Consider the following 27,574-nt stretch of genomic DNA (forward strand, 5'->3'; position numbering starts at 1 on the left):
ATAATTCCAGACCCAGGTATGTATCCCTTTACTGTTCAAAAAAAAAAAAAAACGCTTAGTGCAATGGTTCTTAACTGGAAGCGATTTTGGCCATGTCCGGAGACATTTTGATTGTCACACTGTGGAGAGAGGGTGCTACTGGTCAGGGAGGCTGCTAAACATCCTACAATACACAGGACGGCCCCCCACCACAAAGAACCATCTGATCCCCAACTGTCAATGGTGCTGAGGTTGAAAATTCTGCTGAGGGGGCTCCCCATGGCCTGAACAAAGCCTAAGACTCCCTCACCAGTCACCTTATGTTAAAAGTCCCCTCTTCCAGGAAACGAGGTGGGCGATAGTACCTACATCCTGAGGTGGTTGTGAGAATTCAGTGAGATTACACACAAGAACATTTAGAAGGGAGTCTGGTGCGTGATATGCATTACTGAAGGCTTTCATATATGATTGCTACTTCTGTTGTTGTTATTATTATTATTATTATTATTATTATTATCCCACCAGTCTTGGAGCATCAATCTCCAGCCTCCATATCTAACTCTGGTCCTTCTCTGAATTTCCCAGGATCACTTTCCCTTTCATACCCTGTGTTCAGGGAGACTCTGCCCACCCACACCCCAGTGATGCTTTCTAATTAAGTGTCTGGCACATGGTCAGCAAACTGATGGTTACTGGGCTCACTGAATTCATAATCCACATGGCCTTTAAAATGTGGATTGGGTCTGAAACTTTTTAAAAATCTGCTCCAGTCCTTATAACCTTCTCCTTCCTCCTCCAGCCCATGAAAGCTTATTTCCTCCTTTGGTAATTAACCAAATGCCACTGGTTCTGTGTGATTTCACAGTCGATTTCCTATGTTCCAGACCCTGCTAGATTACTAGAGATAGAAACATGGGTAAGAGTGTCTTACCTCTTTGACGAGATTTTACGGTCAAATATTAAGTTCCTAAGGATTCTTTTTTCTTTCTTTTTTACAGTTTTATTTTATTTTTGGTGGTCGTGGTGAATTAGGTTTATTTATATATTTTAATGGAGGTACTGGGGATTGAATCCAGGACATTATGCATGCTGAGCATACACTCTACCACTGAGCTATACCCTCCCCCCAGCTTTCTTAATTTACTGTTTCAATCAACAAATATTTACTGAATGCCCATGGTGGTAAAAGGATGGACTTGTTTCTGCCTCTGCCTCTTCCTAGCTGCGTAGCCTTGAAGAATTTACTTAACCTCTCTGAGCTGGTTTCCTCATCTGAAAAGTAGGGATGATGGTAGTATTCCCAGCTCATCAGGATGTTGTGAGGAGCAAGTTAATATCAGTAGAGCTCAAAAATGTTTTCTATTTATATTATACATCATAATTAGGGTGACCAACTGTCCCAGTGTGTTTGGAACTGAGGAGTTTCCAGGCACATGGGGCTTTCAGTGCTGAAGTGAGGAAAGTTCCAGGCAAACTGGGATGAGTTGGTCATCTTGATATAACTATAGCTATTAATAATAATATTTTTATTAGAGATGATAATGTCTTGCTAAGTGCTATGGCAAATAGACTTATTTTTTTCCCCACTCAGATTGAGTTCTCTCCCTCTTAGTCTCCCAAAGGAAAAGAAGGACGATCATCAATGGCAAATGACAGTCACAAAAGTGACACTGAGAGCTGGCTTCACACTCTGGAGAGAATGCTGCGCCTCCTCCTCGTGGTTTCAGGTGCTCTACACACTCAGAGAAACTTTTCTAGTCATGGACTACAGCAATGATCCCTGAAAGCATAGTCTTGTGAATAGACAATTGAATGAGGACAGACCACACCTTTCAAGGAGCATCTGGTCTGGTAGGAGAAACAAAAGAATTACAAAAATTACCAAAAATAGAAAACAGAATTGTGAAATGTGTTTTCTAACATACAAAATAGAGGGGAGGAGGGATATAGCTCAGTGGGTGGAGCGCATGCTTAGCATGCATGAGGTCCTGGGTTCAATCCCCAGTACTTCCATTAAAAAAGAAAAGAAAAGAAATACAAAGGTTTCTCTACAGATAAATACATACCTAGGAGAGAGATGCTCCTATTTGCACCCCAAAGAGTGTTCCCAAGAGCGTTTTGCTGACAGCAGACACAGCATTATAAATCAACTATACTTCAGTAAAAATGTTTAATTTCATTATAAATATACCACAAATAAACATACAACAATTTATCCAGCCTCCTACAGAAGGACATTTTTTCTTTTTTCCTAAACCTTTGATTCTGGAGCAATTCTCGATTTACAGGAAAGTTGGAAAGATACTCACCTCCATACACCCCTCATCTTGTTTCCTCCAATGTCAGCATCTGACGTTATCCCAGTACATTTGTCAAAACCATGAACTCAGCACTGATACATTACTATTAACTGAATTCCAGCCTTTGTTGAGATTTCACTACTTCTTCCACTAATGTCCTTTTTCTGTTTCAGAATCACCCAGGGTTTTTTTGGGGGGGGGTGCTTTTTTTATTTGCTATTACAAACATTGCTGCTTATGATTAGTCTTGTGCACATCTCCTAGGGCTTATGAGTAAGTTTCTCTACAATTTCTGGATTTGCTGGGGCATGGGACACAATACATCTTTAATTTTATTCAATAACTCAAATTTGTTCTCCAATGTGACTGTACCAATTTTAGCCATTACCAGTAATGTGTGAGTTCCCCTTGCTCCACCTGATACAAAAAAATTAAAAATTTGCCAAACTGGTGGGTGACTGAATATCTGTGGTTTTAAACCTTGTTATCATGGTCAGGTCCCTTTTCCTGTGTTTCCTCTTGTATGAAATGCCTTTACATATCTTTTGTTTATTGAAGTATAGTCAGTTTACAATGTTGTGTCAATTTCTGGTGTATAGCATAACAGTTCAGTCATACATATGCTTACATATATTCGTTTTCATACTTTTTCATTATAGGTTACTACAAGATATTAAATATAGTTCCCTGTGCTATACAGTATAAACTTGTTGCGTATCTATTTTATATATAGTAGTTAGAATCTGCAAAACAAATATGAAATGCTTCACGAATTTGCACATCATCCTTGTGCAGAGGCCGTGCTAATCTCTGTATCATTCCAATTTTAGTATATGTGCTGCTGAAGCACTGTTTGTTTCTTTATTGGGCTGTCACATTAATTTGTAGCCTTTTAAAATAATTTCTGAGTGCTACATCTTTGTGTTAGGTGTTGCAAGGATCTGTCTTTGTCCATAAAGTGATCAATGTTTGTCAAAGGACAGAAAAATGTTAGTTTACTTCAGGAGCTGAAGTCTTGTTTTTAAACTCTTATCTACCCACTGGCCAGGGTCCTCATTTCCTCTATTGGGGGAGAGATCACACCACTGTATTTTTTTTTAAGGTTTTCTAAATAAATGAAGAATCCCTCCTAAATGGAAGGCAGGTGTTTAATTACTCTCTTTGCATAACCTACAAGGCCCTACGTGCTCTGCCCCTAGTTTACTCTTCACTCATATAGTTCTAACCACATTGGTCTCTGCTGTCCTTCAAATGGATCTTTGCCTCAGGGCCTTCCTTCAGATATTTTTATAGCTCCCTTCCTCAGGGCCTTCTGGTCTTTGCCCCAAGTAACTTTGCCAGAGAGGCTTTTACTGACTTGTATAAAATAGCATCCTCTGACATTCTATCCTCTTTCCATACATTTTATTTAAAGAATAACCACAATGCATTCTAAATGTATTTTCCTGTCCCCCTCTACAGGTATGCTGTTCAGTACCAGAGCCACTAGCTACCTATGGCTATGGATCCCCTGAAGTGTGGCTGGTCTGAATTGAGATGTCCAGTAAATGTAAAATACACACCAGATTTTAAAGAGTCCCCCCACAAGTAAATTATCTCATTAAAATTTTTTGTATTGATTACATGTTCAAATAACATTTAGGGTTAAATTGTGTTATTAAAGTTTGTTCCACACCCATTTATGATAAAAACTCTCGCCAAAGTGGGTATAGAGGGAACATATCTCAACATAATAAAAGCTATATATGACAAACCTATAGCCAGCATAGTTCTCAACGGTGAAAAACTCAAAAGCTTCCCACTAAAATCTGGGACAAGACAAGGATGCCCACTATCACCACTCCTATTCAATATAGTCCTGGAATTCCTAGCCACAGCAATCAGGCAAGAGAAAGAAATAAAAGGGATCCAAATTGGAAAAGAAGAGGTAAAAGTGTCATTATATGCTGATGACATGTTACTATATATAGAAAACCCTAAAAGGTCCACAAAAAAGCTACTAGAGCTGATCGAAGAATTCAGCAAGGTAGCAGGTTACAAAATTAATGTTCAAAAATCAGTTGCCTTTCTTTACACTAACGATAAATCAACAGAAAAAGAAAGTAAAGAAACAATCCCCTTTAAAATAGCACCCAAAGTAATAAAATATCTGGGAATAAATCTAACCAAGGAGGCGAAAGAATTATACACAGAAAACTATAAACCATTGATGAAGGAAATTAAAGAAGACTTTAAAAAATGGAAAGATATTCCATGCTCTTGGATTGGAAGAATCAATATTGTTAAAATGGTCACACTGCCCAAGGCAATCTACAGATTTAATGCAATCCCTATCCAACTACCCAGGACATATTTCACAGAACTAGAACAAATCATAATAAAATTTATATGGAACCATCAAAGACCTAGAATTGCCAAAGCATTACTGAAGAGAAAAAAAAGAGGCTGGAGGAATAACTCTCCCAGACTTCAGACAATACTATAGAGCTACAGTCATCAAGACAGCATGGTATTGGTACCAAAACAGACATATAGACCAATGGAACAGAATAGAGAGCCCAGAAATGAACCCACAAACTTTTGGTCAACTCATCTTCGACAAAGGAGGCAAGAATATACAATGGAATAAAGACAGTCTCTTCAGCAAATGGTGTTGGGAAAACTGGACAGCAGCATGTAAAACAATGAAGCTAGAACACACCCTTACACCATATACAAAAATCAACTCAAAATGGATTAAAGACTTAAACATAAGACAAGATACAATAAACCTCCTAGAGGAAAACATGGGCAAAACATTATCTGACATACATTTCAAAAATTTTCTCCTAGAAGAAATAAAAGCAAGAATAAACAAATGGGACCTAATGAAACTTATAAGCTTCTGCAGAGCAAAGGAAACCAGAAATAAAACAAGAAGAAAACCTACGGAATGGGAGAAAATTTTTGCAAGTGAAACCGACAAAGGCTTGATCTCCAAAATATATAAGCAGCTCATACGACTCAATAAGAAAAAAATAAACAACCCAATCCAAAAATGGGCAGAAGACCTAAACAAGCAACTCTCCAAGGAAGACATACAAGTGATCAAAAAGCACATGAAAAAATGCTCAGTATCACTAATTATCAGAGAAATGCAAATCAAAACTACAATGAGGTATCACCTCACACCAGTCAGAATGGCTGTCATTCAAAAATCCACAAATGACAAATGCTGGAGAGGCTGTGGAGAAAGGGGAACCCTCCTACACTGCTGGTGGGAATGCAGTTTGGTGCAGCCACTATGGAAAACAGTGTGGAGATTCCTCAAAAGACTAGGAATAGACTTACCATATAACCCAGGAATCCCACTCCTGGGCTTGTACCCAGAAGGAAATCTACTTCAGGATGACACCTGCACCCCAATGTTCACAGCAGCACTATTTACAATAGCCAAAACATGGAAACAACCTAAATGTCCATCAACAGGTGACTGGATAAAGAAGAAGTGGTATATTTATACAGTGGAATACTACTCAGCCATAAAAACCGACAACGTAATGCCATTTGCAGCAACATGGATGCTCTTAGAGAATGTCATTCTAAGTGAAGTAAGCCAGAAAGAGAAAGAAAAATACCATATGAGATTGCTCATATGTGGAATCTAAAAAACAAAAAAAAACAAACAAAAACAAAGCATAAATACAGGACAGAAATAGACTCATGGACAGAGAATACAGACTTGTGGTTGCGGGGGGGGGTAGAGGGTGGGAAGGGATAGACTGGGATTTCAAAATTGTAGAATAGATAAACAAGATTACACTGTATAGCACAGGGAAATATACACAAAATGTTATGATAAAGCACAGAGAAAAAAATGTGACAATGAGTGTGTGTATGTCCATGAATGACTGAAAAGTTGTGCTGAACACTGGAATTTGACACAACACTGTAAAATGATTATGAATCAATAAAAAAATGTAAAAAAAAATAAAGTTTGTTCCACCTATTTTTTTAAACCTTAAAAAATGGCTACTAAGAAATGTAAAATTATATGGCTGGCACTTGGGGCTTGTACCACAGTTCTATCAGACAGTGATGCTCTAGAACATAAGAAACCAGGGATGTTTGACTCATACACTGTGGTATTTCAAAACAGAACAGAAACTCAATAATTTTTGCTGAATGAAGAAATCCAAAAGTAGGATGCCAGTCCTTTTCCTCTCCTCTCTTTCCCATCTGCCTCAGGGATCTATATTTTAAAAAAACAGAATTTAGGGGGAGGGTATAGCTCAGTGGTAGAGTGCTGTGCTTAGCATACATTAAGTCTTGGGTTCAATCCCCAATACCTCCATAAGTAAATAAGTAAATAATGTAGTTACTCCCCCATCCCAAAACTTTGAGGCGTAAGTTATAAGAAAATCGCCCGTTTTAAGTGTATAAATCCAACGACTGTAAGTCACCACACTGTGCACCCATCGCGCCAATCCACTTTCAGAATGTTTCCATCATCCCAATCAGACCCCTCGTTCTGGTTTACAGTCGATCCCCATTCCCACTCCCAGGCAACCACGAATCTGCCTTCTGTCTCCCTAGGTTTTCAATACGTGGTTTCCAAGGAATCAGTTCTCTGGCTAAATTGTTCCAGGGTTCAAATGTCTTGGCCAGTCAGCACCCCCGGGCCATTGCTCTCCCCGGTTTCCATCTGTCCTGCATCACAGCTCAGCACAGAACCCGACCCATACATGGCTCAGGGTTTGCCCAAAGAAAGGCGGAGCAGATCGCGTCCTGCTTTGTGCTTCTCCAGCCCCACACCTTCCCATCCCCACTGCAAGGCAGGTCTCGGTGGCCTCTGCCTCCGCCGCGGCCTCCTCAAGAGCACTGGTGGTCCTCGATGGGCCCCACGGTCCTGCGAGAGCAGCCCCTGCTCTCATAACCCGCCACCGCGGGAGACTGCAGCTCAGAGCCGCCCGCAGGAAGCCGGAGTTCCCCGTGCTGCGTTCTAACGCCGCCCTGAAGGAACAATGGCCAAAGAAGCCAGACCCTCGGCCTCCGGGTGTGGGTCGTGGGGGGGGGGGTCAGCCCCTCCCCCCGCAGACCCTTTCCTGCTGCACCTCCACACTCTGCCGCCCCCAACCGCCCTCCACCCAAAATGGCGACCAACCGCCTCCTTTCCCGCCAGCCTCTGGTCACCTGACCGCGCCAAGCCCCGCCCCTCTCGTGGCCCCGCCCCTCAGCGGCGGCCGAATAGTCGCCGAAACTGCGCGGCCAGGCCGCACGCGCCAGGGGCCTGGGCGGCGCGAGGCGAGCGCGAGGCCGCTCGGGGAGGCGCGAGGCGGCCCACGGCCGCGCACGCGCACCCTCACCGTGGGTGAGCGGGGCGCTCCGGGGATGGACCCGGCTGCGCGTGCGCGCCCAGAGGCGGGGGGCCGCTGGGAGGCCCGCGAGGCGCGAGGCCCGGCGCGCGAGCCCCCGGGGGCGGGTAAAACCCGGTTGCTGCTACCCCTGTCCCCTTCCCCTTCCTCCCTATCCCGCCCCTTCCCGCCCCTTCCTCATTCTTCAACCCCTCCCCCTTTTAAAATCTAATTCATTTATATATTTATTTTTTAGGGGGCCCCATCTCCCTTTAGAGGAGCGCAGCAGGCACGGCGGGCACCCCTCACCCTGCGTCGCGCACGCACCTTCTGCACCTCAACAGCTCTGGGCCCTTCTGCACCCCCGCAGCCACTTCCCCCTTGGAGAAGACTCTCCTCAGAAGCCCCTGGCCCACTGCACCCCCTTTTCTTTCCTACCCCACCCCCCCAGGCCCCAACTGCCCCCTCTCAGCTCCCCAGCTCGCGCCGCGGGCCCTACCCGACCTCCGCACTTTCTGCATCTCGGCCTTGCATTCGTCCTTGGCTTCCAGGCCCCTTGTGCTAAAAATTCTTTTTCCTCTTGAATAGTCCTGCTTTAGGGGCCCCAGATTTGTTTCTTTTTAGGATCTTCCAGCAAAAACAAAAATCTCGCCGCTATTCTTTGATTTTGCCCCTCCCGCTCCTTTTAGGAACTTCCTCTAGCAAAAAAAAAAAAAAATTACTCTCTCTTTCCCAGAGTTTTCCTCCATTCCGGATCACTTTCCAACAAAAATTCTTTCTTTTCACCAAAAGTCGCCTTTTCTGAATAGCTTTCCACCGATAACAATTCAGTCCTTCCATTTTCTCTCCTGTCTAATATTTATTTTTCCAACCCTCTTCCCCAACTCTCCAACAAAAATCCCTTTTCACCACTAGGTCTACCACAATTAGGCTTCTCCCAGCAAAACTCTTCAGGCTCCTGCCCAGCGGGGGAAATAAGGAAAGGAAAAATAACTCCTTTAACATCAGGACCCCTTTTTCTTCCTAGAGCTCCCCAGTTTAGTATTGCTTTCTTCTTCCAAAAATTGCCCATCTCCCCCAGTTTTACAACCTGTGTCCTAGCTTCTTCGGTATGCCAAGTTCTGACTGCCTCTTCCTTTCCACTACCTGCTTTCAGGGCAAAAGAAGTTGGATGAGCATCCTGAATTTACTGTCCAGCGTTCAAGAAGGAAATTTCCAATGATCTGACTGTCACCTGAACCCCTTTCCTTGTGGAGACTAAACTGGGCCCTCTTGTTGCCTGGAATTTCATTTACTTGCTCTTCTTCTGGTGAGTTTCTTCCCTTTGCACTTATCCAAGGACTTCTACTTTGTCAAATGGGCTCCTTGCTTTCTCAGAAGGGTTTCTAATCCATCCAAGGGTCTCTACCAAATGGTGAGTCCATTACAAGTTGCAACTTTGGGAAGTCAGATAAGGAAAAGGGTTATTTATTGTACATGTTGACTGCTTTGGATGAATACAAACATTTATTAAATTGATGTATTTCATTATTTATTGCAAAGAAATATTTTTCTCTTCTCTAGCTCAGCAACTTAGATACCTTTAGGGGATGGACAGGGAAGGGCCCAGAGTGTGGCCAACCAAAGACTGTGGTCCCCATATAAGTGATGCCAGCCAGTGGAAATGGCCAAGTGGAAATGCCAGGGCAGTGTTGGCAGAACTTTTTCTTTTTCTGAGAAGAAACCAGAACACTGTCTTTATGTGAAACCTTGTGATCTTTAAATGTTGACAACAAATTTAATAACTATAAAGACAGTGTGGAGTCCTTACAAAACATGTTTGCTGGCCACCAGCTTGGAATTTGGGGGTTTGAGTTACACAGACCTACACAAATACACACGTGTTTGGGTGTATGCATCCATGCTGGACTTTGTCTCTTCAGAGCAGCAGTTCTCAAACTTTTTCATCTTAGGAGCCCTTTACCACTTAAAAATTATTGAAGACCCCATAGAGTTTTTGTGCATATGAACTATATCTGCTGAAATTTTGCTGTATTAGAAGTTTAAACTAATAACTTTTTAAAATTTTTATTAATTCATTTAAAAATAGCAATAGTAAACCCACTGTATATTAACATAGTTGACATTTGTAAAAATTTAACATTTCAGAAAACAAAACATTGAATGAGAATAGTGGTATTGGTTTTCATGTTCGGAGTCATCTGGAGTCTAAAATCTGCTTCTGCATTCAGCCTTTTGAGATAAGTCCTGTAGCTCCTGGTAAGCTTCACTGAGAATGAGAAAGGCAGATAACACCTAAATATTATCATGAAAATGATTTTGACCTCCAGGACTCCCTGAAAGACTCTTGAGGACCGCAGGAGTCCTCGCTATGAAAACTGCTTTCTAGATTTTAATCCTTATCAGCATTTGTCTGCTAAGACCAGCTTGTGGAGTGAGAAACTTAGATGCCTCTTTTCCCCATTTAGTTAATTCTCTGTAAGAATTTTCTCTGGAAAGTTCAATCATAGCCTTCTGATTTCTCTGTGTCTCTCCCTTTTCCAATGTAAGCTTTAAAATCGGCTTTTTAAATGAGTGATCAGAGGAAATGAGTTAACCTTCTGGCTAAACTTATGTATTGGTTACATGGCTAGAGGAGGAATCTTCTCTGATTGTTCAACTTAAGGATGTAGGTGCCAGGTGTAGGACAGGAGTCCCCATCTCCAGCATGGAATCCTAGCATAGTGGAGTGGTCAAGTGTGAGGGCTTTGAGGTCAGACTTCCTGGGGTTGAATCCTAACCTTGATTTTGGGCAAATTAATATAATTTCTCTGGCCTTTATTTGCCTCATCCATAACATAGGGTTAATAATATAGTATATGCCTCAAAGGAATGTTGTAGGAATTAAGTGAAACAATATACAAGTGGTTGCAGTAGTCCCTGGAATATGATAAAGCTTTGGTCAGTGCTTGCTATTATAATGGTGATGATTATGGAGTCAGGCAGGAGGATAAGTGAGGACTCTGGGAACTGGAGGCCATGGCCCTATCCAGGGATATCCATTGTCCCCCTCTCTGTCCTTTTGTTAATTCTTAGGAAACATTAAATCTTAATAATTTTCAAGGGAAGTCAGAAATTCATATACCTAGTTGAAATCTCCCCATTAAAAAAATGCTGGCAACTAAACCAATTGTGTAGGTCAAACAAAACAGGAGTATAGTTAGCAAAAATGCTTGGAGTGGGAAATAAGGAAAGAATTTGCATATCAAGGGTAAAAGCTGCAAGTCTCTTCTGTCTCCCAGCTCCCAACAACCTGATGGTTGTATTGAGACATGATTGCGCTCTCCTGGGTAACAGAGAGGGAATGGAGGTGCTTGGAGCTGGGAGTAGGGGGTAGAGGCTGACAGACCAACAGGTTGGGGCTTTTCAAAGAGGACGAGAGGTGGCACAATGGAATCCTGTCACTCATCAATGAAGGGACACTGGGAGCCTTCTGTGATCAGAGTTCTGTGCCAGGCAGGATGCTGTGAGAAGTACACACATATAAGGCAGAGTCTCCGTCCTCTCAGAACTTCTAGTCTGGGGGGAATAGAAGAGCCTGAAAGATCGTTGAAGTCTGAGGTCATTTGGGATAAGAGTTAAGTGGTTGTCAGACAAGTGCTTTTCCGAGTTCAGAGAAAGGAGAAATAATCTCAGAATCTTAGTTATGTTGAGTGTATTCTCTATAGTGGAGGGGGGCATTTAGGCCTGATTTTGAAGGGTTTCATTTGGTAAAGCTGAATAAAGAAAAAGTGGTCCAGGGAAACCGCACAAATAAGGGTCATAAATATTCCAGGTCCTGTACGGCATATAAATGAGTGAGGTGGGAAGGTGGGAGAAATTAGGGAGTGGTGGGGACTGTGGCAAACTGGAGCACGCATGCTGTGTCTGAAGGCAGCTGTGGCTTCTAAGCTCCAGCCAGTGTTGTTTCTTGGACTCAGTGTTGACAGATTATCCGATCTTTCCTCCCAGATATTTAAATAGAAGTTGGAAAAGCTTATTTCAATGCAGTGTCCAATGTGGTAGCTACTAGCAGCTCTGTAAATTTAAATTTAATTAAAATTAAATAAAATAAAAAATTTAGCTTGTCGGTTGCACCAGCTGCATTTCTAGCTGCTCATCAGCCACATGTGGCGAGTGGCTATCATTAGACGGTGCAGATGAAGAACATTTCCTCCAGCACAGAAAGTTCTTTTGGACAGTGATGGGCTGGCCAAAAGAACTCTGACAGATTTTTCCACTTGATAACCAATTGAAAAATAATGAAATTTACTGCAGACAAAATAAAATATCTTTGTAGACTAGGTAGACTTTCAGATTGTTCCCTTCCTTCCCTTCAAACAGTGCTGCAGTAAATACTATTTACCTAATTGTGGATTTATTGCTGTGGCCTAGAAGCATATGGTAGGTTACTTTCCTGAGAGGTTGCAGCATTTCTTAGAAGAATCCCTTTCTCCTTCTACCCCTACCAGTCGTGGAATGATGGCCTATTTTAGAAGAAAAAAATAATATTGCTTTGGATCCCCAGTGTTGACTTAAATTATTTTTTCAACTGGTAAACAAGGCCTAAATGATGATAAAATGAGGCTTCAGTTCCTAAAGCTTACAGCTCTTGTGCCACCATAAAGCCGAAATCAGTGTGCAAACTGAAGGCAAATAAAGCAACCAAACAAATGTAACTCAAATTACAAATATTAACTTAATGAGAGGGATGCAGTTTTGCTGAAACTTAACTGCTTCCTTGAAACAGATACTTTGCAGACTGCCCCACTGGGCACTTTTGGATTTAGCAGGCTCTGTGGTGTCTCAGATCTCCCATCCCTTTTCTGTTTGAACTGCAGCAAAATCTCCACTTGTACCATGATGTCTGTAGGCTTTAGTTGAGCCCAAAAGCATTATCATGAGCTAAATCCATCTCTATCCTCTTCTCACTAGCCTGTGGCAATTAAAGCCCTTTCCTATTCAGCATTAGTGGCATTAGTGAAATTATAAACATGCCTCAGGCATTGAAAGCAAGTGGTAGTTGTGCTGGGTTAGAAGGTGGTAATCCAGTAATCCAGATATACAGATCTTCTTTAGGTTGTTCTCAAAATGAAAACACAGTATTACAGAGTTCTTGGAAAGAGTAGTTGAGTGCTTGGGAATGTCTCCAAGTTTCCAAGGGACCAGAAACCCTGCCCTGTGGGGACTAGCAGGGAGCTCTGTACCTAGAAGGCGCTAAAACTTGTTGAATTGAGTGTATCTGTGGACAGAACAAGAGCGCATTCAATATTGGTTGGCGGGGGATGGGGGTTGCTTTACTGTCTGGAAAATGATGTAAATGTCAAAGCATGACCTCTGGGCTTCCGGGTTGCCTGTCCGAGGTTGTCGCTAGACCAGTTTGTTCTATGGACAGTGGGAGGTTATGTCGGAAGGTGGGTAGTTTGGCATTTGGGGGAATCCAGAGACATTCAGTCTCCCACCCCATCCCCACCTGGCACCTTTTGTGTTTTCTAGTGTAATTGGTGCAGTGCAATCTACAGTTTAATTTATAGAAAATCAATATTGGGCAGAGAGTAAGAATACAAGCTCTAAAGTCAAAATATTTGAGTTTAGAATCTAGTTCAGCTACCTGTGGCTCTATGACTTTGGACAAATGATTTACCCTCTTAGAGTCCCTTTTCTTCTCTGCAAAATGGAAGTAATAGAACCAGTCTCTGGGTTGTGAGGAGTGAGTGAATTCATGCACATAAATCGCTCAGTGTGATCCCTGAGCAGGAGAAAATGCTTAAGATCTTACTTTATAAAATACTGCTCTCTGTTTCTTTTAAATAACGCTTAATGTTTTATACTATTAGCTTGTTTTTATTACTCGGCGATGAAGGAGATGGGTTCTCTTCCCCTTGGAGTGCCAAGAACATTTCATAGCAGTATGGTAGAGGAAACTTCAGAATTGGCAGAGAAATTCGTCTTGCCTCAGAGTATAAACATCTATAATCTGCATTCCCTTGTCTGCAATTTAGAATCTCCTAAAGCTCTGAGAATCCTGAGGTGTCTCAAACCTCACTTGGTGGCCCAACCTGAACTTAACATGTTGCCATTTACAGACTGTATCTATTCCATTTACTCTGAGTTGTCAAGGGTGTCGATGCAAATAATGATTTGGTCACCAGGTGCTGCCCTGGACCCACAGGGGTTACCTGCAGTGTGGCATGTGCATTGATGTACCTTTCTCTATCCCCTAGATTCTGAATTCTGAAACTCACTTGGGTCCCCGAGATCTGGACAGGATTTCAGACCTGCATTCAGCTTTAATTTGAGCTCCCTCAGTAGGGAGCTTACACAGACACCCAGGTAGACTCATAATGTAAAACTCAGATGTTGAGGGCACAGCTGTTCCATTGCATGTCAACATGAAGTGTTTAGAAACAGTAGAAACCTACAGCCTGGGAAACTAGGCCCAAACTCCAGTTACTCTAGGATCCGCTGGATTTGTTATCAGTGAGTCATCAAGTGTTTGTTAAATGTGGACAGAGTTATTCACAGTAGCCCAGAATGGAAACAACCCAGATACCCATCAACAGGTGAACAGATGAAGAAAACATGCTCTATCCGGACAGTGGAACAGCAATCATCTGTGACAGGGAGTGAAGTGGTGCTTTGTGCCCCAGTGGCGATTTACCTTGAAAATGCTGAGCTTTGTGAAAGAAGCCAGATGGAAAAGGGCTGCCTATTGTTTGAGGCATTTATATGGAATGGATGATCTTCTCTGTACTTTGTTTGCATGCATCGTAATTTTTGTTGTTGAAAAAACTGGACACTTTGAATGTTATAATGTGGTGACTCAGGGAATCAGATTCTCACCCCTGACCCCAGGCTTTGCTGTTGCCCACTGTGGGTTGTCATTGTTTGTTGAGTGACTCTTCAAAGCTATCTTCGTAAAGACTGTATTTTTTTGTCATGTGTGGTCAGTGAAGTCTCTTCTGTCAGCTTAGTTGTCAGCTAGCGATTTGACAGAGATTTCCTTAAAAGTCTAGACCAAAAAACAACTCACAGTCTTTGCAGCACTTGGGATGTTACCTGTCTCCTGAGCTTGGCTATGTATTAAAAATGGTCTTTTCTCCTATTTTTGTGTGTCTATAGTTGGAGAAAGAGGTGAGTTCAGTCCATCATATTGCCAAAATCCTTTCATTTATTCCTGACAACAGTATTATGATGGGGGAACTCACATGCTCAATTTACAGGTGGGGAAGCCGGGGCTTATGGAGCTTCAGTGACTTGTCCAAGGTCACATGGCTGTTAAATGGCAGAGAGCAGACCCCAGCACAGGTCTGTTTGTATTCCAAGTCCACTCTTCATCCACCGTGTGTGTTACCATCTCATAATCGTGATTCCTCCTCGTTTGTTCTCAGGAATTAGACACTAGCAAGAGCTCTCTCCTCCCTGACTTCCTACACAGCCTTGCTTGTCTAGAGAGTAGCTCTTGGCCCAGACCTGGCAGTGGAGAGCCATGGACCAGTACAGCCTTGGGGACGAGGGCGCCGTTCCATCAGAGATGCACCTCCCTTCGTTTTCCGAGAGCCAGGGGCTCAACTGCAGCGACACTCTCAACCGGGATCTGGGTCCCAGCACACGAGACCTGCTCTACGCTGGCCTGAGTGGCTTGGACTTGGACCCCAGCCTTCCAGCGCCCGACGTGCCCAGTGAGGCACTGGAGGACAACTTGGACACCCTGTCCCTGTACTCGGGGAAGGACAGTGACTCCATGAAGCTGCTGGAGGAGTACACAGACCCGGAATCTCAGACCTCCGTTCAAGGTGAGGCTGTCCACCCGGGTCCAGGGCCTGGCGGGCGTTTGAAAGTTCCTGTGGCCAGTGAGGGGTTGAGTGTGCACGGATTGGTTAAGAACGTTTTTCTCCCACAGGTAAATAGGGAACAGTCCCTTTTTTCCTACTTGGGAATTGTTCCCAACTTCCTAGTCAGGGAAGCTGAACACTGATCCTGGGGAATAATGTTGAGAAACATGAATGTTTGGGGTTGTCCCGATCTCGTGTGTTGGGTGGGCAGACCTTTGAGTAGTTGATGGGAGATGCTCCCACCCATCACCACATCTCAGACACTCTTTTCCCATGTCCAGAATGAACTGGAGTCCTGTCCACTTGCTCCTTGGTTGTCTAAGCTTCCTCAGCCTCGGTGTCTCCATCTGTGAAGTGGGATAGTAACACCCACTCTGATTTCCCCCCAGAGTGACTGCTATAAGAAGCAAAAGAAGAAATGAATGTAAAAGCACTTCACAGACTATAAAGCATTGGACAGATGAGAGTGATTTTTACCAACATTGTTAGAATTAATTTCAGACAGTCCATTGATTCAGGTCTAAGTCCTTCTCTTCTGCAGCAGAGGAGCAAAGGGAGAATTAATGGAATAAAGACCTTGATTAAATCTTTGGTTTGCCTTCAGGCTTCCCCTACAGGATAAATTTGATTTTTGTCTTTCCCCTGCTTCATAGGTTCTCAGGCAAGCTTCTTAGGTAGGCTGACCAGGAAGAGTTCTTTGATATTTATAATCACACCGCACGCGTGGCAGGCCCCATCTGAACTGGCCCTGCAGAGCAAACGTTAGTGTCAGTTGGGATAAGGCAGCTCAAGAAATGTCCTGAACACTTGCTAGAATGAAAATCTTCTGAGGCCCCCGGCCCGTGTACGATGTAGATAAGCCATTAGCCTGAACGGGAATTCCGGGAGCTGAGAACACAGCAGCGGGCCTGCAGAGGCCTTGTGTCCTTGGCCCTTCCATTTCTAGTGGTTTGAAATCAACTTGTCTTTACTCTTCATTCACCAGATCTAGCTCTGGCCCTTGTAACACAACTGAGGCAGTCTGCTCCCTCCTCCACACACTGGCCTTTCAGATATTTGCAGACATCTCCCCTCTCCCACCTGCCCATTCCCAGTCCCTTCCCCTGCCCCTCAGAGGACAGGATTTGTGGAAATACCTTTTATCATTTACCCAGGGAGTACAGAAACATGGAAAATTCAGATCTGCAATAAGAGGAAAGCCAAAATGATCCATAATCCTACCAGTCAATCCCATTCTCGCCATTTGATTTCTGTTCAAATTTATTTTTCTGTTTTAAAGACCAGATCATTTCTGTTTTTCCAGTCTGCTTGTCTCTCATGTAACGATATAGCACGAACACCCTTTCACGTCATCTGATGTTTTTCTACAGTTTTATCTTAAATGCTTAGACTGTAGGCCATCGGAACCAGAACGCAGGCACCCGCGTGCCCTTGTGTCAGATATTAGGTGGTTCTCACATTGCACCAAGAAAAATGGTGCTGCAGTTCACTTGCTTGCCACTAACTCTTTCTACAGATCTGCGTTAATTTCCTTAATCAAAAGACCCGAAGTGGAATTGGCTGGGAGAAAGGATTTATGCTTTTCTAAAGTTTTGGATTATATTTCTGGATTGTGCTTCTGAGAGTGCCATGGATGGTATAGTCAGAAAGCCCTGCCCGTCATGGTCACTCTGTCCTGGTAGCCCCCCCCCTCGCCACCCCGCCACCCCGAGTGTGGCACCAAGACTGGGTGCTGCCCTGCAGGCATGGCCTGACCAGGGTCCCTTCTCCCAGGTGCCTGGTCTGAAGCCTTGTTCTCTCTGTGAATGAAGCTGCTACAGTTGGAGTGAGGGTTCTTGGCCGGCTCTTCCCAGGTCCACAGGGGCTCTAAGAGTGCAGAGTTCTCTGGCCGCGCTCTGCAATGTCCCTAGATGCCTGTAACCTATGCTTCCTCCCTGTGTTTAGACCTGGGGCTCGGGATGCTCAAGGTGCTGAAAGAGGCTGACGAAGGTGGCAGGGCCAGCAGTGGGAGCACGAGGAAAGGCAGGCGGCAGCACGGCTCCCCTCAGAACCCGCTTCTGGACTGCAGCCTCTGCGGCAAGGTGTTCAGCAGCGCCAGTTCTCTGAGCAAGCACTACCTGACGCACAGCCAGGAGAGGAAACACATCTGCAAAATCTGCAGCAAGGCCTTTAAGAGGCAGGACCACCTGTATGTAGGAGTCTGGTCAGGACACGTCTGTCTGGGGTTGGCGGGGAGGGGACATGCGCCCGTGTCCTTTTCCTCTCCTCCCGTCCCCCTGCCCCCTTTCCTCTTTTGGGTTCCCCAGGGGCCTGTGGCCTGTGCTTGGATGCAGACTCCATGTCTCACACCACCAGGGTTCCTGGGGCAGGTCCCACGCTGCCCTGGACCTGGCTCTTCCCAGCCTCCACGTTCACACCAGGGAGGAGGGCGCCGCTGCCATTTGCATACAGGACCTTGGTGGTTAAAGACACGTGGCGACTCCCTCCAGAGGCAATCTTGTCGTGGAGGGAGTGGGCTAACTCTGTAGAGAAGTGTCCGGAGGCCCTGGTGGGTGTCTGAGGAGGAGGGATCTGCGCTCCATGAGGAATATGTGTTGGGGTAACACTGGGGCAAAAGGGGTCCTGAAACACCTGTTTCTATTACATAGCAGTGTAGTTTTACTTTTTTCTCCCTTTTCAGAACTCCCCCTTTTTAACTCTTGGTTTTTTCTTTTTTTTTAACTCCTGATTTTAAAAAGCAAGCCCATTATAAGGGTTGGGAGCAGAATTCCCTCTGTTCTTCACGTTTTAGAAATAATAAGCTTTTCTTGCTAGTGAGGAAGGAGACAGGTTTTTCAAACCAAGAGATCTGCAGGTAGGGGAGGACCACCCCTTGCATTTCTACAGCGCTCTCAGCCTTTACAGAGGGTTCTGATGGAAACTGCTTCCATTTTATCCTCTCCTCTTTATCCCCAGCCCATGGATAGGAATTAATTTGCTCATGTCACAAGTTGGTAACAGGACTAAAAAGCGGGTCTCCTAATGCATTCTCTTCCCTCAGATAGAAACCAAGGGTCTACCTCTGGGGAAGGGTTTTGTTATTTATTGTACTACATTTATTAGAACTGTCCAGAGTAGGACTGCTGGGAACCCAAAATGTGAATTACTCTTTTGTTTGTATTTATGATATATTAAGTAGATATTAAATGTGATATAAATATGATATATGTTCGTATTCATTTATAATTACAGAAATTATAGCCATATTTGGCTGTTTTCTAGAAAATTTTTACTGATTGGGCATGTGGTTTTTGGGGGGGGGTTTTGTTTGTTTGTTTGTTTGTTTGTGGTGGGGGGGTTCCAGGTAGCTATCTAGAGGAATCCTATGGGAAGAGCAAGGCTCCTTTGTTAAAGGAAGAATCGTCCCCAAGTTAGCACTCCCTCAGGTGCATGCCCAGAACTCTGATTCTCAGGGATGCTAAAAGGGGCTATTTGAAGAAATGATTCTGTGCTCAAATAAGTTTGAGAGATTTCAAAAGTTAAACAGATGTGTCTTTATCAACTATGTGGCTTTTCATTTTGCTACCATGAACCTCCGAGAAGCAAACTGTGTTTTTTCAAAACTTACTTGTGGGCTGAGCCCAAGTACCCAGGGAGCAACTCTGGAGAATGGTGTTCCTTGGGAACCCACTTTGGGGAACTCAGACTTGACTCCCCAGTTATCTTTTCCTCAGATAAGGGGTTTGCTTGAGGAGGATGGAAGGAGCACCCCTCCCCAGTGGCTTGACCGCAGCAGGGGCCACATGAGTGTTCCCTCGTGGTGCTGCGTGCAGTTTCTGAACTGTGGTGTTGCTGTACCACTGCCCCTGGGAACACGCTTAGGGTCCTACGGTGGAAGAATGAAGCCAAGACCCCCGCTGACCTCCTCCTCTCATGTGATTGCAGGACCGGACACATGCTCACCCACCAGAAGACCAAGCCCTTCGTGTGCATCGAGCAGGGCTGCAGCAAGAGCTACTGCGACTACCGCTCCCTGCGCCGGCACTACGAGGTGCAGCACGGCCTGTGCATCCTGAAGGAGGCCCCCCCAGAGGAGGAGGCCTGCGGGGACTCGCCCCACACCCACGAGGCGGCTGGCCAGCCCACACCCGGGGGCCTGCGGTCCCTGGTGCCCCCAGAAGCCAGGTCCCCCAGCTCCCTCTTGCCCAGCCGAGACCTCCTGCGCTGCATCGTGAACAGCATCGTCCACCAGAAGCTCCCTTCTCCCGGGCCGGCCCCAGACATTGGCGAGGGGAGAAGCACTGCCTGTTCCTGCCCGCCCTCATCCAGGTCCTCCTCCTGCGCCCCGGCGGGCACCCTGGCAGTCCCAGGAGTCCCGGGCCCTGAGGTTCCTGAGGAGCCTCAGCCCCCACGGAAGGAGCCCACTGCTGATGTGTTCACAGCCATCCACTCAAGGGCAGCAGAGAACAACGGCCCTGACCCGCTGCTCCAGCTCCCTTCCTCCCTGGAGGGCTGGCCTGAGGGTGGTCCCCTGCCCACCTGCCTGCCTCTGTTCCGAGGCCAGACAGTCCCTGCTGGTTCCCAGACTTCAAGCCACAATTTCCAGTGGCTTCGGAACCTGCCAGGCTGCCCTAAGAACAAAGGGAACAACATGTTTCCTGTCCACAAGCCTCCTGCAGTGCCGTCTCGGGAGGGCTCTGAGCCAGGCCCTGGGCTCAGCAGCGCCTCACCCATGGGGGAGTCCTCACCCAGCTTGGGCACTGGTCTGGAGGATGCACTGCCCTTCCCTCCTGCACTCCTGAAGGCGCCTGGGGAGGCCTCAGGCGACCCCAGATATGCCAGCGGGGAACATGAGTCCTGGGCTTCCAAGAAGAGCAAGTTTGACTGCGATTCCTTCTCGCGGCAGAACCCTGGGGAGTCGGGCCTCCAGGACATCCAGAAGCCGAGTGGCCTCTCATCGGATGCCACGCCGCTCTTCCGGCAGCTCTTCCTGAAGTCGCAGGAGTCTCTGGTGAGCCACGAGCAGATGCAAGTGTTCCAGATGATCACCAAGTCCCAGCGGATCTTCTCCCACGCCCAGGTGGCAGCCGCCACCTCCCAGCTCCCCATGCCTGACGGCAAGCAGGCTGCCCTGAAGTCGCTGCAGGGGACATGGCCACAGCAGCCCCTGCCTCTAACACCCACTGTTGACTCTCTCCATGCTGGCCCCATGAGCCCGGAGCCAGAGGGATCCCCAGCCCGCAGGAGAAAATCCACATCCACTTTCCCCAGAGAGGCCTCCCCCAGCAGCAGGAGCCGGGACTCAAAGGGAGGGCCAAAAGTGGCTGCTACTCCGCCAGCCATCACAACATCATCCCTGGACCCTCCCGGGAATCCAGACATCTCCTCTCTGGCCAAGCAGTTGAGATCTGCGAAAGGGACCTTGGACCTGGGGGACATTTTTTCCCCTGGGGGCCCTCGGCAGACCCAATTAGGAAGGGATGAGCCACCTGGAGCCCAGCTCCCTGGGAAGCAGGCCCAGGCTGAGAATGGCACGACTTCTGGGGCCACAAAAGGTGAAAAGAGCTCAGTCTGTTCCCGGGGCAGAGGCTACAGGCTCTTCTCCAGCAACTCTAGGGCACAGCGCTTCTCAGGCTTCCGGAAGGAGAAGGTGAAGATGGATATGTGCTGCACAGCTTCTCCGAGCCAGGTAGCCATGGCCTCCTTCTCGTCAGCCGGGCCTCCAGCAGATCCCCCGCAGGACTCCAAGTCCAAGCTGACAATATTCAACAGGATCCAGGTACCAGAGCCCCTCTCAAGGGACCTGGCCATACGGGAGCAGAGCCTTGTCGTTACTTGTTTCCATGTCTCTTATTGGTCTAGGCACCTTATTTAATCTCAGTGAATTCTCAGATGCAGTTTTACAGTGGAGGGAACGAGGGTTCAGAGAGGCTGTGGTTCCTCCCATCTCCACCGCCTTTCACACACAAAGCAGAACGAGGGCTTCAGAGTTGTCAGAGATGCTTTGTGTCATCTTGTTTCTCCTAAACTAAATGTTTTCTGCTTGCTTTCTTCCTACCTTTCACTTCCTTTTGGATTTGCCTCCTTCAGTTCTTCAGAGGATATCAAGGTAGAGCTCTTTCTCCCTTAATATTCCTGTGTGAGATGCTGTGTCCTTTCTGGTTGTGAGTCACGGGTCCACAAGTCCGACTTGGCCCCTGCTGCACGTCTGGCGCCGATCTGCCCTCTTGGAGCATGGGTTGGGTCCCTCCCGCATCGTGCCCACAAGGTCCTGGGTACTGAGAGCCCAGCCACTTCTCTCGTGATGCGCTGAAGCCCAGCATCCTTTCTGTCACACCACAGTTGCATCCCCCTTCTCCTCTTTTTCTCCCCCCCCACCTTTTTTAAAACAGCTTTCACGTATCATCTCTTTCACTGTTTTAAAGTGTACTACCGTCCAAGTTTTAGTATATTTACAAGTTTTCTTACCCATCACTACCATTTGCCAGAACATTTTCATTGCCCCCCCAAAAAACCCACACCTTAGTTGTCACCCCTGATCACTCCATAACTCCCAGCCCCTGGCAACCGTGAATCTCCCTTCTAGCTTCATGAATTTGCTGATTCTGGACACTTCATATAATTGGGATCATATACAGCATGGCCTTCATGTCTAGGCTTCTTTTACTTAGCATGATGTTTTCCAAATTCATCCATGTCGTAAAGTGGATCATTCCTTTTTGTGGCTGAGTAATCACCTGTCGTATGAATATAGCACATTTTGTTTATCCATTCATCAGTTAATGGACATTGGATTGTTTTAACTTCTTGGCCAGTGTGATAACTCTGCTATGAACATTTGTGTACAAGTTTTTGTTTGGACATATGTTTTCATTTCTCTTAGGAAATAACCTAGGAATAGAACTTCTGAATCAGTGGGTAACTCTCTCTGTTTACGTGTTTGAGGAACTGCCAAACTTTTCCAAAGAGCTGCAACATATTATTTTCGCACCCGAAGTGTATGAGGGCTCCATTTTCTCCACATCCTCACCAACACTTGTTTGTTGTTGTTTCTGTAATTGAAGTGTAGTTGATTTACAGTGTTGTGTTAGTTTTAGGTGTACAGCACAGTGATTCAGTTATACATATATAAATGGGTGTGTGTATACATATAAAATATATATATAATATGTATATATATATTTTATATAGAGGTACTGGGGACTGAACCCAGGACCTTGTGCATGCTAAATATGCACTCTACCACTGAGCTATACCCACCTCTATATATTATTTTTCATGTTCTTTTTCATTATAGGTTATTACAAGCTACTGAATATGTTTCCCTGTGTTACACAGTAGGACTTTGTTATCTATTTTGTATATGGTAGTTTGTATCTGCTAATCTCAAACTCGTAATTTATTGCTCCCTCCCTTTCCCCTTTGGTAACTGTAAGTTTGTTTTCTATGTCTTTAAGTCTGTTTCTGTTTTGTAAATAAGTCCATTTGTGCCATTTTTTTAGATTCCACATATAAGTGATATCATATGGTATCACTTGTCTTTCTCTGTTTTCTCTCACGCCTCATTTCTGACATGTTGGCTTGGATGTATTTTCATCTTCAGGGTGGAAACATCTACCGGCTCCCCTATCCGATGAAGGAGGAGAACATGGCAGGTGGATGGTAAGTTCAGAAGCCCCTTCCTGCCCTCACTGAGAAGCTCAACCCTTCAGGGGTCCTCTGGTGGTCTTAGCATGCTGGCCTGGGTGAATGAGCTCCAGATGCTTCCCTTGTGAAGGGGCCTGCCCCAGGCTGTGGAGAATCAGGGGATCGTCTCCATTTCTTCAGCTTCATGGAGAGTGGTCAGTGGTCAGTGTTCAGGGATGAAGTCTCATTCTCCCATTCTTCCCTCCTGACATGTCTCCCTGCAGCAACCAGCACAGTGGGGGCCCTGCAGACTGGGCAGAGCCAAGGGGCACTTACATCTGCAAGAATTGCAGCCAGATGTTTTATACAGAGAAAGGGCTGAGCAGCCACATGTGTTTTCACAGTGACCAGTGGCCGTCACCTCGAGGGAAGCAGGAGCAGCAGGTGAAGGGGCAGGAAAGGGGTTCTGTGCTCACCGGGTTTCCAACAGACTGCGGAGGAGTGACATCTCAGGACGGAGATGTCCTCCTGAGGGAAGACTGGGGGTGGGGCTGGGGGGCAGGAGTCAGGGCCCTGCTACTCTGGAGGGGCTCTTTGCTCCCTGCCTACTGTTCCTCATAAAGGGCTGTCTCTTCTCTGTGTGTAGGTGTTTGGCATGGAGTTTTGCAAGCCGCCAAGACAGGTGCTGAGGCCAGAGGGGGAAGAGCATAGTCCGCCGGGAGCCAGGAAGTCCTTGGACAACATGACTGCAACCCCTCTGGTGGTCCCTGTGTCAGGGCCTGTGGCACCAATGAACCGCCCCCCAGGGAACACGGCCAAGGTGGGTGCTGGTCGGTCCCACCAGTCCTGCCCATGCGAAGTATGGAAAAAGCCTAGACCAAATACCTCAGAAAATCCTGACCCCAGAAGAGCTTCGTTTGCATGATCATTCATTCATTCAACCTCCTCTGAACATCCTGTGTCTGGCTCTGTGCTGGGCCATGCTGGGGACACTAAAACAACCACAACAGTCCCACCTCTGTCTCCTGGGGCTCCCAGTCCAGCGGAGTAGATAGACCCATCCCCAGACAGTGCCAACCCGGTGTGGGCTTTGTGGGGGAAGAAAGCTGTGGGAGCCCCATGGGGGCGCCAGAGCCTGAGGAGGTCAAGGAGGACTTCCTGGAGGAGGCGGTAGTGGAGCTGAGTCCTGGAGGCTGAGAAAGAGTAAGATGGACAGAGAGGAGGGGAGATTTCATGGAGCTGAGAGAGCATAGTAAGTTCAAGCCATAATGGAAGACCCCACCTGGAGACGTTCATGCTGGGCTCAGGGACAGGGCACACGATCCCATTGTTTGTCCCACAGGAGCTGCTGTCATTTTGAGGGGAACAGCTTTTCCTTTTGTCATACTGTTGCACTGCATCTCTGGCCCCCACTCTTTTAAGTGCCAGTCATTTTAACAACTGACATGGTTTCCAAAATGCTCTGAGTGAGGGCCCTCCTTGCAGGTGTTGGGTGCAAGAGAAGGCTCTGACCTTGACTGTCGCCCTACTTCGGGTCTAGGGTCTGGCTCAAGCATGGTGGCCCTGCTCTGCTTCCTCTGCTGGGGGCTCTGGGTGCAGACATGCTGGGTGTGTGTCTCTGGTCAGTACCCCTTTCCCACTCTCATGCCATCTTGAAGACTGAGCTGTGGGGCAGGTGACCTCAGGTGACCCGCTGTGGTTCTGAAGTCTCTTCTTGTCCAGGGACAAGAGAAGGACAGGGAAGAGAGAGACAGCAAGGAGAGCAGCCAACACAGAAAGCGGAAGAAGCGCCCCCAGCCCAAGGCCTTGTTCGTCCCTCCTCCACCCTCCACGTGTGGGGAGCCTGGCCCTGGAGGATGCCACCAGAGCTGCCTGCGCTCTCCCGTGTTCCTGGTGGACCGCCTCCTAAAGGGACTGTTCCAGTGCTCTCCCTACACGCCGCCCCCAATGCTCAGCCCCATCCGGGAGGGGTCTGGTCTGTATTTCAACACCCTCTGTTCCACATCTGCTCAGGCCGGTCCTGACAGGCTCATCAGCACCATGCTTGGTGAGTGAGGATGGGGCTTGCCATCTCTGACCACCTCGGGGGGCCAGCGGCGGGCTGGGTCCACTCCCTCTTGTAGCTTTTGGTCCAGCATTCTCTCTGGCGTTTGCCTGGGTCTGGTCTTGGGTACCATTTCTGTTCAGAAGTATCCCAGGACCATCTGGGACCAGCAGCCTTCTAGGTGCTTGTAATTTGATAGCCATGAAGAAAATAGAGGCCATTTGGCCTAACCACCCTCCTGCCTGCCTTTTCAAGTAATCTTTAAAACAGCTTTATTGAGATGTAATTCACACACCATGTGAACCATCCATTTAAAATGTACAGTGTTTTTCAGTATATTCACAGGGTTGTGTATCCATCACACAGTCTAATTTTAGAACATTTTCATCACCCCCAGAAGGTGCACTGTATCCATGAGTAGTTGTGCACATGCCCCTAGCCCCCAGCTCCTCAACCCTGGGCAGCCACCAGTCTACCAGTGTACTTTTGCTCTCTGTAGGTCTGCCTATTCTGGACATTTCATATAATTGGACTCAGACTGTATGTGACTTTTTTTGTGTCCAGTGTCTTAGTTTAGAATTATGTTTTCAAGTTTCATCCTTGTAAAACAAAAACCTGAGAGAATAAAGGAAAGCAAGCATAATTTATAGAGTTTGTTGTATTAACCTTCTCATTTACCATTTCTGATCTCTTCACGTATTCTTATGGTTTGAGTTACTGTCTGGGATGTGATTTGTTTGCTACAGTGCAGTTCTGCTCCTTGTTACTATCACCTATGTTTCTATATGTTATAGGCCCACAACGTATACTGTTTTATGCAATTGCTTTTTAAGTCAATTAAGATATGCAATCATGCTTATTTTTATAGTTGCCCATATAATTATATGTACCAGGGCTTTTCTTTTTTTTTTTTGGTTTGTATTCAGGTTACTATCTGATGTCATTTGCTTTCAGTCTGAAGAATGTTCTTTAGTATTTATTTTTATTAGGGAGATATAATTCACACAGCATACAGTTTATCCCTTTAAAGTATATAATGTAATTTTTTTAGTATATTCACAGAGCTGTGCAACCACCACTACCTTCAATTTTCAGATATTTCCATCATTCCCAAAAGAAGATATTAGCAGTCACTTCTTTCCGCTCTCCCCACCCCCTAGCCTAATCATCACTAATCTACTTTCTGTCTCCATAGATTCGGCTGCTCTGAGTGTTTCACATAAGTGTAATCATACAGTGTGTGGTCCTTTACAAGTGCTTTCTTTTACTTAGCGTAATGTTTTTAGGTTTCATCCATGTTGCAGGATGTATCAGAACTTCATTCCTTTTTGTGGCTGCCTTACTATTTCTCATAAGACAGGTCTGCTAGCAACGGATTTTCTCAATTTTTATTTATCTGGGCATATCTTTATTATACTTTCATTTTTGAAAGATAATTTGCTGGATATGAGATACTTGGCTGACAGTACTTTTACTTTCAGCAGTTTGTATGTTGTCCCACTGCCTGCTGACTTCCATCATTTCTGATGAGAAGTCAGCTGTTCATCTTACTGGGGAACTCTTGTATGTAACAAGTTGTGTTTCTCTTTTTGCTTTCAAGATCTAATCTTTACCTTTGGTTTTCAACATTTTTTCTATGATGTGTCTGGATGTATAGCTCTTTGTGTTTATCCTTCTTGGAGTTTATAGAGCTTCTTGTCTATATATATATTGTTTTTCATCAAATTGGGGAACTTTTCAGCCATTAATAATTTAAATATTTTTCTGTCCCTTTTCCCTCTGTTTCTGGTGCTCCCATTACACGTATATTACTGCAGTTAATGACATCCCACATGTCTCTGAGGCTCTCTTCATTTTCCTTTATTCTTTTTTCTCTCTGTTCTTTAGATTTCATAGTCTTCATTGATCTATCTTCAAGTTTGCTGATCATTTCTCCTGCCAGCGCAAATCTACTGTTAAGCCTTATTTTGGTTATTGTACCTTTTTTAACCCCAGAATTTACTTTTGGTTCTTTTTTTTTTTTTTTGATTTCTGTCTCTTAATGATATTCTCTCTTTGATGAGAAATTTTTATTTTATCTTCCTATAATTCTTTAAGCATGGGAGCTGAGGGGGGAAAAGGAGCTGGCATCTCCTTGGCTGCATGTACCTGGGTAGAGTTCTGTTACACAGAGCTGGGGGCTAGGTGGATAAGGGAGTGGTCCATGGCTCTAATGCCACAGACTCCCACTGTTATTACCAAGATTTAGTAGGTTTTCTTGAATGAGTACTTATTAAAATGCTGTATGCCTTTAGGACAACTTCTAGAGACTTTAACGTACTATTTTTATAAATAATTTTTATCAGTTAATTTGTTGCTTTGCCAAGTTCCTTACTCTACATTTTCAGTTGTCTTATTCCCCTTCCACGCAATTATTTTATTTTATTTTATTTTATTTTGATATGAATAATTAACCTGCAG

The 27,574-nt window shown here is 45.5% G+C and overlaps 1 protein-coding gene, 1 non-coding gene and 1 pseudogene across 5 annotated transcripts in view; 1 reads left to right on the top strand and 2 right to left on the bottom strand.

The window, feature by feature from the left end:
• Positions 1-1,561: 1,561 nt before the first annotated feature.
• On the bottom strand, positions 1,562-1,775 carry LOC116282306 (small nucleolar RNA U3). Its single transcript, XR_004191801.1, has one exon. It is a non-coding gene; the product is annotated as a small nucleolar RNA U3 (small nucleolar RNA).
• A 1,254-nt stretch (positions 1,776-3,029) lies between these two features.
• On the bottom strand, positions 3,030-3,129 carry LOC116282316 (U6 spliceosomal RNA; annotated as a pseudogene).
• Positions 3,130-7,569: 4,440 nt separating this feature from the next.
• Positions 7,570-27,574, top strand: part of ZNF541 (zinc finger protein 541) — a 32,423-nt gene continuing 12,418 nt past the window's right edge. Inside the window, exons 1-9 of one of the 4 annotated variants that reach the window (XM_072966766.1) lie at positions 7,570-7,629; positions 8,769-8,921; positions 15,022-15,426; positions 17,410-17,653; positions 19,390-21,223; positions 23,048-23,106; positions 23,355-23,514; positions 23,717-23,890; positions 24,793-25,117. In XM_072966766.1, the coding sequence (XP_072822867.1) occupies positions 15,120-15,426; positions 17,410-17,653; positions 19,390-21,223; positions 23,048-23,106; positions 23,355-23,514; positions 23,717-23,890; positions 24,793-25,117 (3,103 nt within the window). In that variant the 5' untranslated portion in view covers positions 7,570-7,629; positions 8,769-8,921; positions 15,022-15,119. Of the gene's footprint in view, positions 7,630-7,692; positions 7,741-8,046; positions 8,649-8,768; positions 8,922-15,021; positions 15,427-17,409; positions 17,654-19,389; positions 21,224-23,047; positions 23,107-23,354; positions 23,515-23,716; positions 23,891-24,792; positions 25,118-27,574 lie in introns of those variants that run through there. The other 3 variants (XM_072966765.1, XM_072966764.1, XM_072966767.1) reach the window with 3 other exon arrangements.

This window comes from Vicugna pacos, chromosome 9, assembly GCF_048564905.1.
Source record: "Vicugna pacos chromosome 9, VicPac4, whole genome shotgun sequence".
NCBI lineage: Eukaryota > Metazoa > Chordata > Mammalia > Artiodactyla > Camelidae > Vicugna > Vicugna pacos.